This window comes from Leptodactylus fuscus, chromosome 2 (genome assembly GCF_031893055.1).
Source record: "Leptodactylus fuscus isolate aLepFus1 chromosome 2, aLepFus1.hap2, whole genome shotgun sequence".
Lineage (NCBI taxonomy): Eukaryota > Metazoa > Chordata > Amphibia > Anura > Leptodactylidae > Leptodactylus > Leptodactylus fuscus.
Window position 1 is genome coordinate 252,655,079 of NC_134266.1, and position 18,730 is coordinate 252,673,808.

Here is an 18,730-nt window from a genome sequence, read left to right on the forward strand (position 1 = left end):
GGTGTAGCTATATTGGATACAGAGGAAGAAATTCACGTGGTGCATAAGGGGACCCAAAGGTAAATGAACCTTAGAAAACACTAATATGACAAATGGTAGGTTGTAGGTTTTGCATTGGGACCTAGTATCTTCAGGTTACTCCCCTTGTAGAAGACCTAGTGAGAATTCTAGAAAGGAAGAATGCTTTCAGGGAGCACGATATGGTCATAAACCATTCAACAAAGATGCATTTTCACCAAATGTTGAATATAGCCCCCTGGTCTTTGCTGCATCTACTGCAGGTACCTGGAAACAAGGGAATCCATGTGTGTAGATCACATCAGACTAGGGTACCTTAGGCCCAGCAGGGATGATGTTTCTGATCGCCCACTATCCATCTGTACAGGACCTTTGACTATCTGTGTAGGATGGATCATCAGTAAGATCCAATCCTATATGGTACATATAAATCATTCCATAAGAAAAAGCCCCTGGTTTCAATGGGTTGTTTCAAAGTTGCCTCCGATAGGGCTTGTCCTTTGGGCTTATGGGGTCCATTATTATGTGTCAGATTATCCTCTGGTGGGCCAGTCTGACCCTGTGAACTTGCCTGGTAGAAATGTGAGGTGATCAATTAATGGTTTAATACGTTACTTAAAACCTATAACTTTGTAACTACGAGTTCCGCAATATAAAACCATTGACTTTGCTGGTTTCTGGTATACACAATGCATTCTGTTATTGGTTCCACCTCCTGATCATTGCTTTCTCAGCTTTGCTATGGCCGCCAGTACTTCTGTCTCTGCAGATGGGTTTGTACAAAAAAAACCCCCCAAAAACGGTCTGCTGTTCGTCTTTTAGCATTTCGTCTCCCTCAATGCTTGGTCACAGCTGGAGGTTACTTATAATCTTAGCCATGAATCTAAAATTCTTTTCCGAATTCTAAGAAGTCAGATTAGTTCAGCTCTCTTCTCGTCAGTGACTCGAATGTAATCCATTGCGTGAGATGCCGTGTTAGATAGGTGGATTCCTGTAGCCCTATTAATTTATTGAATTATGGAATAAAGAATCTTCTGGTGCGTCATGTGATCTCTTCCTCTCTCATCACAAGGAAATTTCTACAACCCAGATAACCAATGTGATTTTCTTCACGTCAGTTATTACAATATTCGTGAGGTTCCACCTGTAGTTTTGTTTGGACCAAACACGTCCAAACCAAAACTGCTATTATTATACTCTAAGATCACTGGGAGGTAGTCATGAAAACCAGTGTTACTCACCTCTCCTGGGCTTCGTTGTGGCTCCCTGTTCTCTCCAGCGCTTCCAACTGGTATCATGTGGCGTTTTGCTGAATAGACACAAACATAGCAATGCTACATGACCGCTGAGGCTCAGTCTCATCCGCAGTGGTCCCTAACGTTAGTCGCGCCAGAGCCTAGGAAAGGTGAGTAACACTGTTTTCTAGGTTTGATCACCTCAGCTTATTATACTATGGGGTCTAAAGAGACCCAAGAGTATAATAATAGTGGTTTCGGTTCAGACATGTTTGGTCTGAACGAAATTGCAGGTGGAACCTTGAATTTTGCAATAACTTACGTGTACAAAATCACATCGGTTATCCAGGTTGATGTTTGGTTTTCGGTTATTTTTCAGTTATTTGTCCAGCCCTACTAAATATGCACTAGCTTTACCATCCAGCTATTGTAATAAATCTGGCTCATATAAAGGGGTTTCCCATCAATATAACCAGATTTAAATTTGAGGACAATGAGAAGATTTTTTTGTCTTTGTCTTGGTCAATTGCCAATGAACACGACGATGAATGGAGGAACTTTCTGTGGTCGGTGAATTGTCAAAACCCAGCCATGATGTCCTTATTGTGGTCGGGTTATCTTCTCATACATGTAGTGTCCTCCTGATAACCAGCCATGATGTCCTTATTGTGGTCAGGTTATCTTCTTATACATGTAGTGTCCCCTCCTGATAACCAGCCATGATGTCCTTATTGTGGTCCAGTTATCTTCTCATATACATAGTTTCCCTGTCTGATAACATGTCCACAATAAGGAAATTATGGTGGAGTTTCTGACCATAGAAAATTTTCCTTACGAAGAAGGTAAGCTTAACCCCCACAATATCAAAATGAGGGCCTCAGCTCTTTTGGAAAAACCAAAATCTGTCCACAAATACTGTTGCTTAGGTAAAAAGGCCTGGACAGTGAGGCGAGATGGCTCATCCATGAATTGCTCAGTAACAGAGTACATTTTCCTCTAGGCCTGTACAGATCATTGTCCGTAGACCGATGGATGTTCCCATTAATGTACCGTACAAACAGAAGTAAATCTTTACATGTCCATGTGAAACTCTCTGAGGCAGCTTAGTTTTCTAGACGAGAATCCCCAGAGAACTGCGTAGTCGTTTGGGTGGGATCGCTTGTGAGATAATTGACGGTTACAGTAAAGCTTCTTCATGACCTCAATGAAGTATCAGCCGATCACACCATCTCTTATTTTAGCCGCCTCTACTTTTTTGTGGCACTAACAAAATAATCTTAATCCATTCTGATTCAGAATGGAAACCTGAAGTCATCTTATGAGCCATTCTTGATATTTGTTGCCGTTGCTTAGTTTCATTGGACCTCCTTTCTGTAGATTCCTTCCAAGTCACACTACTGTCTAATGGTGATTGACAGCCTGCCAACGTAACTGGTAGACAATCCTCAGTCTGAACAGTGGAAGGGAAGCTGATATTACTTGGGGCAAGGAGCTGGGGTATATTGCATGTGAAAATCCAGTGGCCAATATCCAAGAACGGTTGTGTTGCCCTTGTAAACAATCGATTGGTAATTTAATGATGAGACTTGGCCAAAATTATTTGATTTTATTTGATATTGTTATAGGGTTATGTTATGTTTTTAGCAACCAATACTGGACCTTGGGTCATCGACTGTAGTGGGGGTAGTAAGTGGACGACACATGCACGATCAGTAGTCCAAATGGGTCCACAAATGTAGTCGGTGGGGGCGGTTCAAATGCTCCGTTCCGATATTTATAGAGTAGGTCCTATCCTGCACCATGGCATCAGATTGGAACAAGATGGAACCATCCGTAGAAATTAATATGTCCACCATACCTGGACCCAACCTTTGTCACCCACCAACATCCTAGCTCATTTCCCATATTCAGTGATGCTTGCTGTTACCTGACGCTATTATTTATGAAATATTATGTTGACCATTTTCCATTGATCTTCTTATTTATTTATTTATTTATTTATTTATTTATTTGTTAATAGGAAATGGCAATACGAGCTTTGAAGCAGACAGGGAGCCGGAGCATTGAGGCAGCACTGGAGTTTATCAGCAAGATGGGATATCTGGACCCCAGAAATGAGCAGATTGTCCAAGTGATCAAGCAGACATCACCAGGTAAAATCTATCATACAGAGAGGTCCCAATTTACCAAGATCTAATGAAATCAAAAATGGAAGTTTGTACCCATTGAAGCCCCCCCATACATTATGTTTCAGTAGTGACTGTGTTATTAGGTTAATCTTCGCCTTTTAATGCCTGTTTTTTATTTGTCTTATTTTAAAGGCAAAGGCCCAGCCCCAAATAATGTTCTTCATCGGTCAAGCTTTGAAGGACCAAGTGAACCTTTCCCACCTTATCATCCAATAAATAATGCAGCGTATGACGGGCCTAGCTTTCCCGTTGATGGTGCCAATGTTCTTAATGATGTGTCACGCCAATACATGGACTACTTACTTTCTGCACCCCAGCCAGGAGCAATGAATGGACCATCTCCAAGACCTCCAGGTCATAATACTAATGCAAATCATCAGCACCAACAGAAGGCCTATGCCACCAGTGTAGAATCTGTTGCAATGAATTATACTATTTCCAATCAGGGTCTACCAATGCAGCCTCCTCATACATCAAACAGCCCCCATTATGCCCGACAGCATCTTCTAGTACAGGGAGAGCCAATGTGTTATGGAGTGCAGAGAACCCCATCATTTCAAAACAAAATGCAGCAAGATGGCGGCTATGTCAATATACAAAACAAAGGACCAGTGGCACAATCCAGTCCAGGTCATACATTTCAGCAAGCTCCAGCTGGCCTGTACATGCCACATCCCCACCACAAGCAGTCAAGTCCTTCTCACCAAATGCTTGTCATGTCTAGAGGGTCACCATACACAAACGACTTCCCTGACGCACCTCAAAACCTATTGAATCCAACACAAAATAACATCAATATGGAAATGTATGATATGGGAGGTGTGTGTCAATGGCCAAACCCGCAGTCACGACGTGATTCTTTACAAGGTCCTGGAATTGAGTCCTCAGCGCGCCAACATGTCCCCTTTAGACCAGAGTCCCAGGTGCCAAGCCGCACTAACTCCTTTAATAACCACCAACAACAAAAGCAAGTACAGATGTGGCAACCTTCTCAAAATAAAGCAGATACGTCTTTGGCGACACCGACCATCACAACTGTGACGTCTGCCCACATTCTGCAGCCGGTAAAGAGTATGAGGGTGATGAGGCCAGAACCTCAGACTGCAGTAGGTCCATCTCACCCTGCCTGGTTGGCTTCACAAACCGCTGACAATTTGGAGAAGATCGAGCCCCATCCCTTATCGGTTGGTGGTCCAGGTGCTTATGGGATTGACGTCGATTATAACAGTCAGGATTTGAGATTTCCACCACCGCCTTATCCAAAGCACCTTCTGCACTCAGAACAACATGACATGAACTCCTTATGCAAAGGAGTGGAGCAGAACCTGCGGGTTGTGGACAATGGGACAAATAGTCAAGTGGAGGAAGTCAACGGTGACGTAAAGCATGAGAAAGCAAGTAAATCTTCTAAAGCAAGCAAGCCAGGGAAAGATAAAAAGCAGATACAGACATCGCCTGTACCTGTCCGTAAAAACAGCAAGGACGAGGAGAAGAGGGAATCCAGAATCAAGAGCTACTCACCGTTTGCCTTCAAGTTTTACATGGAGCAGCATGTGGAGAATGTTCTCAAAACCTACCAGCAAAAGATTAACAGGCGGTTACAGCTGGAACAAGAGATGGCGGAGGTAATGGTCTCTGTTTACTGAGGTTACTGAATCACTTATTACTTTATTTTACCATAGGCCTCAGAGTTACAGGGGGGAACTTACCATGTTGTACACCAGAAGATGGCATAGGAAACGAGGCAAAAAGACTCAAATTTTGGCTCAATGCCATGGTTGGGCTTTAGCAAAAGGGCCATGATCTCTGCTGCCCAATAGATTTACTATAGTTTATGTCTGACCCTGGTGTAAATTATACTGACATCTACTACAGCTTCTGGCGCAGATCGGGCTTAGGCCTTAGGGGGTGTTCACACTACCGTCGGTGTCCGACAGGTAGTGTCCGCTCAAAATCTGTCACAGACATTAGGAGCGGACGCTAGCTGTGTCCGTGACTCCTGTCATTTATTTAAATGGGCATCGGGTGCGTTCTTTTGCACTCCGTGCCCGTCCTTCCCTATCCGCAAGTGAAGATGTCCGACTTCTCAAGCGGACAGAAGAACCCTACATGCAGGGTTTCTCTGTCCGCTTGAGAAGTCGGACATCTTCACTTGCGGACAGGGAAGGACGGGCACGGAGTGCAAAAGAACGCACCCGATGCCCATTGAAATGAATGACAAGTGTCACGGACAAAGCTAGCGTCCGCTCCTAATGTCCGTGACAGATTTTGAGCGGACACTACCTGTCGGACACCGACGGTAGTGTGAACGCTCCCTTACTTATATCCTCACTCGCGGTCTGTGCTATTGTCATACAGAGCCCCACATGGCTCATGTGAATGGTGCGCAGTCCATGGTTGATCAGATTTTCATGTCACATCAGGGTTTTTGGTTTTTATCTTTCTTCATCTTCTATATTTTTGAGGTCTCTGGGTCTATGAAAAATACATGACACGTATGTTATCTGTGTTTTTCATGGATCCATAGAGTTTACTTGATGTGAAATATGCGGACACTATATGTACGTGAAATGCAGACCTGTGGCTCGAGATTCCTATGCGAATATCGTCCTATTGTCAATCCCACTCCACAGTCTTAACCTCTATACCCAAGGCTAGTCCATGTAATATTATGGTGCTATTATATAATATTATGGTATCTTAAAGGGGCTCTATCAGCAAAATCATGCTGATAGAGCCCCACATATGCGTGAATAGCCTTTAAAAAGGCTATTCAGGCACCGTAGAAGTTATATGAAACGCCCACCTCCCGTTTTAAAATAATAACCTAAAAAAGAATGTGCTCTACTTACCGAACGTGCACGCTGGGCGGGCATTCAGGGTGTGTCTTCTTCTTCCTCCACGCCTCTTCTTCCTCCGGTCCCGTACTCCAGCGCTCGCGAACAGACTTTGATAAAAATAAAAAAATGACCTGGGCGCATGCGCAGTAGCATGCGGCTTCTACTACGGCTACTGCGCATGTGCCCAGGTCATTTTTTTTTTATCAAAGTCCGTTCGCGAGCGCCGGAGGAGGACGGGACCGGAGGACATCGGAGGAAGAAGAGGCGTGGATGAATGCTCGTCCAGCGTGCACGTTCGGTAAGTACAGCACATTCTTTTTTAGGTTATTATTTTAAAACGGGGCGGGGGGGGGGGGGGGTAGTTTAGTATAACTTTTACGGTGCCTGAATAGCCTTTTTAAAGGCTATTCACGCATATGTGGGGCTCTATCAGCATGATTTTGCTGATAGAGCACCTTTAAACCACATATAAGATGGTTGTTCTCTGGTTAGTCCACCAGTACCAGCCTAACCCAACCAGTTTCGCTTGGTCCGTGGCAATAGAAATTTGGGTCATGTTGGGGCAATGCGGTGGTTCGCGGTGGCTCAGTGGTTAGCACTACAACCTTGCAGCGCTGGAGTCCTGGGTTCTAATCCCGCCAGGAACAACATCTGCAAGGAGTTTGTATGTTTTCCCCGTGTTTGCGTGGATTTCCTCCCATTCTGCAAAGACATACTGATGGGGGACAAAAATCTGCATTGTGATCCCTATATGGGACTCACAATCTACATTTAAGAAAAGAAATTTGGGACATGTCATGTATTGAAGACCCTAATACTGACCCTAAATTTGCAGACCCAGGTTTGCGGTTCTGACAACAGCATGGCTACATGTAATATATTATTCGATATAGCGCGCGGACAGTTACTGGATGGTAATAAGAGCTGGTGTGACATTCCCTCTGTCAGACATATAGACAGATCATGGGCACCGCTTAAAAATAAATCCTAGATGAAATTAGATGATGCGGTCATTTATTTGCTATAGTTAGCTGCATTTTGCTGAAACCTTTATTTTGAGACTGTATAATTGTGACCGGCCATGTGACAGCTGGAGAGAGAGAATTGGCTATTTTTGATTCAAGGAGCTTTCCTTCTGTCTCCAGTCGTGAAATTCCCAAAATGTTTCCTTGTGTTATAAATATAGAGGAAATTAAGCATAGGAAGCCAAGTGGTGTCCGTCGTGTAGAAGAATCCAGAGTGCCCGTATGTACAATGGGTAGGAGCTTTTTGGAAACTTGGCTTTGGGATAGCACGTGTAGGTGTGTGTCGCTTTTTTGTCGGGGGCATTATCCATGCAGGACAGCAGGCTCATTTTTGTTTTATAAACCCACATTGTCTAGGTTTGGGCAGTTCTCACCGTGGCCAAAACATTACATCTTAACAACGTGGCACCTCAGCCGTAGGCAAAGACTTCACATTGCAGAAATCTACCAATTTTTGCTGCAGATTTTGCTGCGATTTTTATTTTATTTATTTATTTATTTATTTATTTTGGCTAGTTCACACAGGGTTCCACGCGGCTTTCCGCCCCGGATTAGGCCCAAATGAATGTGCCTAGTCCGCAGGGTGCTGTCGCAAGGCGACACTGCGGCTGAATCAGCCAAGGAATCCGCCTGAAGAAAGGACAGTTCGCTTCTTTTTTCCACAAGCGGGAACAAACTGCTAGCAAAAAAAGAACGCTAGTGGTCTACATAGACCTCTACAGTATTGTGAGGGGGCGGATTCCGCGTCAAAATCAGCCTCCTCTTGCCCTTAGATGTTTCCCTTCTGTTAAATCCACTCCTGGCTTTGGCTCAAAAAAAATAAAAATAAATAAATGCAGCAAAATCTGTAACAAAAAATGCTGCTTTTACGAAACATGGGACCCCAACCTAAGTGTTCCTCAGAATTAACCAAAATAATACTTTTTAGACAGAAAAAAAACAGTGCCACTCTTCTCCAGGGGTTGTGTCTGGTATTGCAGTTCAGTCCTATTCGCGTGAAAGGAGATGAACTACAATACCAGACTCAGCCCATAGACGGATAGGTGTGTTATGGGGGAATAAACTGATTTTTTTTTTTTTTCTTTAATACTGGACGACCCCTTTAATATCTCATGACTTGTACATGTGAGGAACCTTACCAGTGTCCACCATGCCCTGACTAGACTGGGGACCACTTATTATGTGGGGGCATCTTTGTTGACATCCCTGATTTTTTACCCTCTAAAATCTGCCATCTGGACTTACAAATGTGTTGTGACCATATTATGTGCAGTTGTAGCACAAGTTATGCACACGAGGAGTTCGTAGGCAGTCAGTCGGTCCTTTGTCTCCGTTACATATTTCTTGCCGTGTAGGAAGTTTGACTTTCGACGTCTTGTTGATTTAAAAATAAGTAAAACCAATTGTCTCAGCATTACAACAAATTGTAGATATTCAAGGTTTTATATTTTGGAGGGGGGGAGGTTTTAGCACGGGTGATTTATAAGCCACATACACATTATAGCCCTATTCACATCTGCGCTGTTTTCACTTGTGCTGCTCCTGTTAGAAGAACAAAAGCTCCAGGTGTTTAAAATGACACCAATGGAGATCCCACAGATCCCGATGTCTACAATGGGGTCTGTTGGGCTTCCGTTCTGGCCCTTGTCATATAGTTGGACCAAAAAAACCTGAATTTAGCACTTTTTCATCCATAATTTTTCACAGATTCTGCAATAGATGCTCTGAAGCCAAGTCATTATTATAAGACGCACTGGACTATAAGACGCACCTAGGTTTTAGAGGAGGAAAATAGGGAAAAAAATTTTTGAAGCAAAAACTGGTAGAATATTTAATATATGGGAGTTGTAGTTTTGCAACAGCTGCAAGGCCACATTGACAGGTGACCCTGCAGCTGTACGGGGATGCATAGAGTGTTTTTTTTTTTTGCGGGGCCAGAAGTACTTTTTAGTTATACCATTTTGGCGAATATCTATTGCTTAGATCACCTTGTATTGAAAAAAAAACCCCGGTGGTTTATGATATATGATTTTCTACTTTTATATATATATTCTAGGGACAGGAGGTGATTTAGAACTTTTATTTATTTCATATTTTTATTATATATTTTTAAAGCTTTTTTTTTTTTTTTTTTTACTATTTTATTCCCCCCCGGGGGCTTGAACCTGCGGTCACTTGATTGCAAGTCCCATAGACGGCAATACAACTGTATTGCCGTCTATGGGACATTCTGTCTATTAGTATTACGGCTGGTCATAGACCCAGCTGCAATACTAATATATAGCAGTGACAGGCCCGGGAGCCTCATTAGGCTCCCGGCTGTCACTCGAACAGGTCGGCTCCTGCGATATCGCTGCGCAGGAGCCGACCTGCAACTTCACAGGTACGGGGCCGTGGGGACCGGCCCCGAGGGAGAAGGGGCCACCGATACTGACCCGGCATCCGCTGTACTAGAGAGGTGGGTGCCGGCGAGGGATAGACGCCGGGGCCTGAGACATCGCTACGCTCCTCTGCCCTGCATGAAGCCAGCGGCGGGGGGACGGAGGAGTGGAATAGCATCGCCCCTGCCGCTTCTGGCTTCATGCAGGGCAGAGGAGCGCAGCGATGTCTCAGGCCCCGGCGTCTATCCCTTGCCGGCATCCGTCTCTCTATTACAGCGGATGCCAGGTGGCCACATTCGGTCTATAAGACGCACCCTTCTTTTCCCCCCAAATTTTGTGCGTCTTATAGTCCGAAAAATATGTGATACGTTTGGGTTAGGCAAGTGAATGCAAAATAACCAAAACTGAAAGTTTAGTTCTTTTATTTGGTATGAACTTGCATGAAATTCTCGGAAGATTCACCTGATGGTTTATTTTGGACAGAACACGGCCAAACCAAAACTGCTATTATACTCTGGGATCTCTTCAGACCCCAGAGTATAATAAGCAGAGGGCCAAGAGAGGTGATTTAATTAGAAAATAAAAAAAAAAGCTGTTACTCACCTCTCCTGGTCTCCGGAGCATCTCCCTGTCCTCTTTGGCACTTCTAACTGACATCTGGGACTGCTGAGGCCTGTGTTTGGGACTTAACAGTTCACGTGGCATCTTGGTGCAGACACAAGCGTCACATGGGTCACAAAGTGTCGTGACCCTTGTGTCTATGTGTCACAACACCACATGACTCACTGAGGCCTCAACAGTCCCTGACATCAGTCAGAAGCCTCGAAGAAAACAAGGGGGCGCCTAGGAGCCCAGGAGAGGTGAGTAATTTTTTTTAATGTTTGATCACCTCCCCGACCCTCTGCTTATTATACTCTGGGGTATCTGCAAATATAATAACCAAACTGAAATAACTAGTATGAACAAAATCATGTTCGTTATCCTGGTTGAGGTTCGGTTATTTTTCAATTACTCGACCAGCCCTACCTCACACATATCGGTCCCTGTTCCCATTAGTAGATAGGTAGCAGTGGTACTGCTTAGTAATTTATTTTACATCATAATGTGCCGTCCTATGTCACATAGTATTTCTGGATAAGTAAATTGTAGATTGTAGTGACGTTTTAGTCTCTTAAGGACCTTCCTGTGTCCTGATCTGTGTATAGTCGGGATAGCGGCAGATATGGGCAACCTGGCTGGGCCTGTTCCTAATAAGACTTAGAATGTAAGACTCCATTCACATCACATTTGTACATCTGCTAAACAGATGTCAAAAAATATTCTGACCTTAAATTCCAAATAAACAGATTAGTAAGTTATGTCTGTGGAATGTCAATGTGAACGTGAGGGGAACGTACAAACTTCATGGTCACATTCAAATCCAAGCCCCAATGTTGCAAGAAAACCATGCAAACCACCAATCTGCCCTTACAGGGGTGTATGTAATATGCCCCTCTAGGGGCAGTTGTCTATTATATGTTGGAGGGGCTGGGGGACTGCAAGGAGGAAGATTTATACAGTTACAACACAGCCATTCTCCTTCTGTGCTGACAACGTAATAATTCATCATCCTCACCAAAGACCTAAAGGTAGGCAGCAGAGGACATCAGAAAGGGCCCATCGCTGTTATCGATCCATTGGGAAGCTTAAATAAGGGGTGGAGCTTGGAAACAGCCCGATTTTGCGCTGTTAAACCCCCGCCCCGTTATTAAACCTTTAGGGTGACATCAGAAAGAGACAAAGTCCTGTCTTCACCTCTGGCGCTTGTATTTTGTTGTGACCTTATTGACCATATGGCTATGTATGCTTTGTATTCTGCAGGCTGGACTCTGTGAAGCCGTCCAAGAGCAGATGAGGAAAATCCTTTACCAAAAGGAATCCAACTACAACAGGCTAAAAAGAGCCAAGATGGACAAGTCCTTATTTGTGAAGATCAAGACACTGGGTATAGGTGCTTTCGGAGAAGTATGTTTGGCCAGTAAAGTGGACACCAAAGCTTTGTACGCCATGAAGACCCTGAGAAAGAAGGATGTTCTTAATAGGAATCAAGTGGCCCATGTAAAAGCCGAGCGGGACATCCTGGCGGAGGCCGACAATGAGTGGGTGGTGAAACTCTACTATTCCTTCCAGGACAAAGACAGTTTGTACTTTGTGATGGATTACATCCCTGGAGGAGATATGATGAGTCTTCTCATACGTATGGAGGTATTTCCAGAACACTTGGCCAGGTTTTATATTGCTGAGTTGACTCTGGCCATTGAGAGTGTCCACAAGATGGGATTCATCCACAGGGATATCAAACCCGATAACATTCTCATAGATCTAGACGGACATATAAAGTTAACAGATTTTGGACTTTGCACTGGGTTCAGATGGACACACAACTCAAAATACTACCAGAAAGGTAAGTGAGAATGTATTACTTGTTATATACTCTATCCACAAGAGAAGTAATATCACTAAAATCTGCTTTGTAATATGTATGGTCATACGATCCCTGGGAAGCCCCATGTTCTCTTCTTGAGGTGTGGTGACCATTTCCAATTCCACTCTGTCTGTTGGACAAGAGTGTAGTAAAACACATTTTGTTGAAGGTTAAGGGGGAGTTCAGACAAGGTAGACTTGCAGTTCAGATTCCACACCGCAGTTAATATTAAAGGGATCCTATCATTGGATACCCTTTTTTCTGACTATCACGTAGGAATAGCTTTAAGAAAGGCTATTCTTCTCCTACCTTTAGATGTCTTCTCCGCGCCGCTGCTTGGTAGAAATTCGGGTTTTCTTCGGTATGCAAATGAGTTCTCTCACAGCACTGGGGGCGTCCCCAATGCTGCGAAGGAACTCTCCAGTGATGCCTCTATCTTCTTCTGGAACGCCCTCTCCCTGTGTCTTCTTCCGTCATGGGTTTAAATCTTCTAGGCCTCGGTCCTGGGACAGAGCAGACTGCACATGCCTGGGACACAAGAAAATGGCCGCTTACACAGCATACTGTGTAAGCGGCCGGTTTCTTGTGGCCGGGGCATGCGCAGTCGACTCGGCCCGAGGCCTAGAAGATTGAAACCCAGGACAGAAGAAGACACAGGGAGAGGGCGTTCCAGAAGAAGATGGAGGCGGTGCTAGAGAGTTCTCTTACAGCATTGGGGACGCCCCCATTGCTGTGAGAGAACTAATTTGCATACCAAAGAAAACCCAGATTTCTACCAAATGGCGGCGCGGAGAAGACATCTAAAGGTAGGAGAAGAATAGCCTTTCTTAAAGCTATTCCTACGTGATAGTCAGAAAAAAGGGTATCCAATGATAGGATCCCTTTAATACAATACATATGAATGGGATTTTGTTCTGTAAATGTTGTGGATGTCACCCAGTCATTGTATAGAGCTGAATCCTCCGCATAAATCACATGAGAATCCATGTCTAGAATGGGAGCTATAGGAACGGCATGGCTCGGCTGCACTGCATTGTTTCCATAGCTTCACAGTTACAGAAGTAAAATAGCTATATGTGCCAGAATTCTGGTAAATAATCATAAATCTGCCCCATCGTATATGGTACAGTTGCAAACCTCATACCAGTCTATGGGAAAATTTACCTTTGATGGTAAAGGCATCTCATTAATAAATATCTATTATATTTGTTCTGCGTACCCTATGAATTATTCACAACATTAGGAGAGAGGTACAAACTTCTTTCACTCATTCCAGATTTCTAAATCTCTCTTAAGGGAATCACATTCGACAGGACAGCATGGAGCCCAGCGAGCTGTGGGATGACGTGTCCAACTGCAGGTGTGGGGATCGGCTGAAAACGCTGGAACAAAGGGCTAAGAGACAGCACCACCGATGTCTGGCTCATTCACTAGTAGGGACCCCGAACTATATCGCCCCAGAAGTCCTCCTGCGAAAAGGTGAGTAGTATCAGGAGCCCTGAATGTTCTTTAGACCACCACAAATCTGCCATCTGAACCATGGCAGCCGGAGTAATATGGCATTGCATGATCTCCATTCTATTGAATGTTTTAAAGGGGTAATTTGGGGAGAGCAAAAGGTTCCCTAGTGACAAAGATTGCTATAATACACTGTCTACCAATAAGTATTTGGACACCCATGCAAATGAAGATATCTACGGTCATGATGTTCGTCTCAGCATTGGCATTAGTCACATGCAAGATGCCACAAAGTGCAGAGTTGTCCAATTTCGAGAAAGGGTTAATGGTCGGGTACCACAGAAATGGTCGATCCTTAAGGGACATAGCAAGGAAACTGAATTACCCAAAATCGACAGTGGCCTTTATGATTACAAAGTGGAAGGTGAACGGTGATTGTCGGAATGTGACCTGAGTAGGCAGACCCCCGAAACTGAGAGATAGAGACCGACGAGTGCTGGCCAGAGAAACCGCACCCAACCGATGGCTCACATACACCAGGAGGGTCACCAGGCATCCGGGAGGATTGTGTACCAATACCATCTGTAAGGAAGCATCTGCTGGGGTCTACTAACTATTGGATAGGAATAAATGTTGTTTTCCTATTCTACCACAGGGGTCCAATACTTATTGGTAGACAGTGTACAACAAACAGAGTCATACATCTCTCTCCACTGCCGCCATTGCGGAGTAGTGGCTCTGGTTCTTCTTACCGGTGCTGCAGGATGATGTCACTGACTACTATTTTCATGCCTGGTTTTGGTTTCCAAAACTGCATTAGAAAACATGGAGGAATTAGGAATTTTTAGCACATTGTAGTAGTATTGATCTCCTCTGTATACTTGTACCTGTTCACATATAGTACAGGTTCTCATAACCTGGTCTGCTGTGTTGTTGCAGGGTACACACAGCTGTGTGACTGGTGGAGCGTGGGTGTCATCCTGTTTGAGATGTTGGTCGGACAACCTCCTTTCCTCGCGCCCAACCCGACTGAAACACAACTGAAGGTAAGAGCCGAATATGCTGTGAGGCTTCCTGACCAGTATTCTCTATGGTGCTCCTGTATTCTAGTGTGATCTCCATGAAGTGTGACCTCAGAATATAGGAATGTCAGCGCAGTGTTTGGACGTTGCATCATTGTTGGGGGTTCCGAGTATTTTGTACTGAAACGTCTGCAGTTATTTATTGATGGCCACCATTTGGTAAAATATTAACATAAAATATGATATACGTTGTACTAAAAGTAAGGAGACTAAACTTTCAAGTCTCTTTGTCTGTCAACAGTCTACCTACCTGTTTGTCCACTTACCTACTTGTCTGTCTGTCAGAAAACATCACCAATGGTAGTGTGAGCGTCCCCTTAGTGGTGACAGTTCTCTTACCGGGTAGGGATAGTGCGGCATGAGATGATAACTGGGACACAGTAAATAAATTGTGGCTTGGTTTTTGGCAAGTTCCAGACCATAGAAAGTTCCTGTAGTCATGGTCGTAAGGCTTTGCCTATGGCAAGTCTTGTAGAGACTCTTATGAGGGTTGCGTGGGGCATTCTTGGACCCCGCAACACCATGTCAGTAGGGGCAGATGTAAAGAGGACCCATTAAGCAGTTAAAGGGGTATTCCCATGACGCTTGTTCACTAACCTGCAGGCTGTTGTGCTCTCTGCACTCCCTACTTTCCTCAGCACATTGGTGGGCGGGGTTTCACTTGCACGGGATTGGTTGTAAATGAATTACCACAGTGTGAAGCTGATGTAGCAGAGCTGGATTTGAGTCAGTTTGCATTACATACAGAGGTAATGGACTCCCTATCTCAGCCCTTATCAGCCAAATTGAATTAAACCGACTGATAAGAGCTCAGAAATCCCAGAGCTCTCACCTCCCCTATCTGAGAAACTCTGCTACTTATCAGACACAAACAGCTCAGAGCTGCTCCCAGCCCCTCCCTCTGAGAGCAGGCAGCTACATCACTTGACAAATGAGCAGATAATCCCAAGGGCCATAGAAACAGAGTGTCAACAATGAAGTGAATAAATTAAGATAGCAGCCAAACAAAGTAGTTTTGATATAGCAATGCATTTAGGAAAAGTAGATAGGATCCTTGTGATGGGACAACCCCTTTAAATGGCTGTAAATGGTGTTTTCATCACGCACAGCCATGTCATCACTCACCACCTTCTCTTCCGGTTGGTCAGACTCCTCTGCTGAGCCGGCGCCATCTTCATGACATACTATTATGTCAGTGTACAGGACTGATTCTCACCATGGATGTAATGGCACTGGGCAGGAAGCAGTTAACAGATGCTTTTGATCTAATATGATTTGATCTCTGAGATTAAACTTTCCTTATATTCTATATTTTTTTTGTATATCCTGTTTTATGTTTTTGACACAAGCTTTGTTTTTCTTTTCAAGGTAATAAATTGGGAGAACACCCTTCACATTCCCTCCCAGATCAAGCTTAGCCCAGAGGCGACAGATCTGATCACCAAACTTTGTTGTGCGGCAGAAAACAGACTTGGCAGAAACGGGGCAGATGAAATTAAAGCCCACCCATTCTTCAAGTCCATTGACTTCTCCTCTGACATTCGGCGGCAGCCAGCACCTTATGTCCCTAAAATCAGCCACCCGATGGACACGTCCAACTTTGATCCAGTAGATGAAGAAAGCCCTTGGAATGAAAGTGGGGACAGCACTATGGCTTGGGACACTCTCATGTCGTCTAATGGCAAACATACAGAACATGCGTTCTACGAATTCACCTTTAGAAGGTTCTTCGATGACAATGGTTACCCGTTCCGCTATCCTAAGCCATCTCGGATGGAGCCCTCCCCGTGTGAGGAGTCTAAGGAAGAAAATCGGGGGACAAACTCTAGTGAGACCGAGAACTGCCAACCCGTCTATGTATGAAGGGGCTCAACTCCTTGGGTGTGATTAATCTAATCCGTGGAAACGTGACTCCATGACTGAGGCCCGTTTCTGTCCTTAAAGTGGGATTTCTGCAGATGGTTCTCAGCCACTTGCCATAATACCAAGGCATTGAGGACCTGCCATTTATCAGGATGGATGGTGAGCATTGGATGTGTTGGTGCTTCTTGTCATCTCGCCGGTAGTACCTTAATACGAGGGCCGGTTTCCTGGCACAAGCTTGGGTAGATGATGTGCTCCTAGCAAATAACCAAAGACAAAGGTACCTGTATTACATGGCACCTTCTTGGCGCTACTCCTGCCAAGTAACAGGATAACATTATGGATGGATTCATACTTGACTCTAGAGCTGTTCCCTTGGATGCAGCACCATTTATTCTTTTCCATATAGCAATAATCCAGCTACGTCTTTCAGCGTCTTCATCTCTGGAGGATATCCCGATTGAAGATTGAACCTGAACGTAGCGACTGCATCTTGGTTCTTTGTATGAAACTTTGGAAAAGGGTCCAGCATTTTCAAAGACACGGTCTATGTAGGACTGAACTGTGACATGGGGGAGGACTGCAGTGTGGGGAATGCCAAATCCGCTGCTATACTTCAGAAATATTTTTACGGATATTGAAGGAGCGTATTCTGCCTAATTTTTTTTTTTTTTTTTTTTTTTGGGGGGGGGGGGGGATTTTCAGTACAAACTTTATATATCTTAAGACCTCTGTTACTGACAACCTCAACAACTTACCTGTATATTTTTCAAAAAGAGCACTTATCTATTTTCTAATATTGGTTTTAACCCTTGTAGAGTTTTATCAGGACTTAACAAGCTGCTGTTTATCGATATAGTTACTGCAGAGGATAACCTTCTGCCCCCCAAGAATAAGCCCCTGTGGCCCTTTACATGTTTGATGTTCCACCACTAACTTGGTGGTAAGAAAAGCATAGTCTGCAACCTCACGGACCCCTGGGCTCTGTACAAAGCCAGATCTGTCATGGCTGTGGTGTGAATAGAAGCAGAGTCTAACTGTAGCAGTGTACCCTAGACCTGAATGGACACTGCTGCCGTACCCATGACTGCAACTACTAAAAGTAATGCAATGCAGTGCCTTCAGGAACCAGCTGATCTGCAGGGGTCCTGACCGTTGGACCTCCACCGATCTAAAATTGATGGCCCTAAGAGACGACAAAGCAAGATACCCAGTTTGGGGATCATAATCAAATCCTATTATAACAGGCACTTCTTAACCGTTTCATGACCTCCAACGTAATAATATGGCGGATGTGGGGGAATTTGAGCAGGCACCATAACTGTTTGGTCTCCGCTGTATTACAGGCTATAGTACAAGCAATCTAATGAGCTGCGTTTCAAGCTCTGGGAGTGGGGGGGGGTGGTGCTAAAATTGGTTAATTTGTAAATTAAATAAATAAATAAATAGAATGAATAAAAGCATATAAAAATAAACATATTTGATATCCCCACGGACCAAAAAGGCCTGAACTATACATAATAGATAAATACACAAGTCCATAGAGTCCAACCTATAATCCTACTATGTTGATCCAGAGGAAGGCAAAAAAAAAAAAAAAAACACCCCATGAGGCTGATGCCAATTGTCAGGGGAAAAAATTCCTTCCAGGCTCCAAGTCTGGAAATCAGTATAAGGCCTGGACAACGCGTCCTTACCAAAAAACTAGGTGTCAAACAACCATTAGAAAGGACTTTATGTACTTGTACATTGTTATTAGATCCAAATTCGTTAGTCTGTCTCTGCAGTTTTTTTCTAATTCTACCCCATTCTAAAAAATATCCTATGAGATATTCATAATACCATTTTTTATAAAAACAAAAATGAAGACTGACTGTGGTGGGAAGAGGTTTTTCTATTTTGAGAAAATTCGCCTCTATTCCTAGGATAAGGCGTATCTGCTAGATCACTGGAGGTCCAGCTACTCAGGCCCCACTAATCAGGAGAACGGGGAATTTTTAGGTCAGGCTGCCTGCGCACCACTCAATGCAGAGCATGAAACAAAATCCCCTGATCTGAAAATTATCACCTATCTGGTGAACCCTTTTTAAGGAGGACCTTTCATGAGTTGGGCACATGCGGTTTTATATACCACTGGAAAGCCGACAGTGCGCTGAATTCAGCGCACTGTCAGCT

General features: G+C 44.0%; 1 protein-coding gene across 2 annotated transcripts in view; it reads left to right on the forward strand.

Moving 5' to 3' along the window:
- Positions 1–17,223, forward strand: part of LATS2 (large tumor suppressor kinase 2) — a 37,262-nt gene extending 20,039 nt beyond the window's left edge. For both annotated transcript variants that reach the window (XM_075266040.1, XM_075266041.1), the window contains exons 3-8: positions 3,274–3,406; positions 3,575–5,067; positions 11,549–12,131; positions 13,449–13,631; positions 14,550–14,656; positions 16,061–17,223. In XM_075266040.1, coding sequence (XP_075122141.1) covers positions 3,274–3,406; positions 3,575–5,067; positions 11,549–12,131; positions 13,449–13,631; positions 14,550–14,656; positions 16,061–16,555 — 2,994 coding nt within the window. In that variant the 3' untranslated portion in view covers positions 16,556–17,223. The remainder of the gene's footprint in view (positions 1–3,273; positions 3,407–3,574; positions 5,068–11,548; positions 12,132–13,448; positions 13,632–14,549; positions 14,657–16,060) is intronic.
- Positions 17,224–18,730: the final 1,507 nt, after the last annotated feature.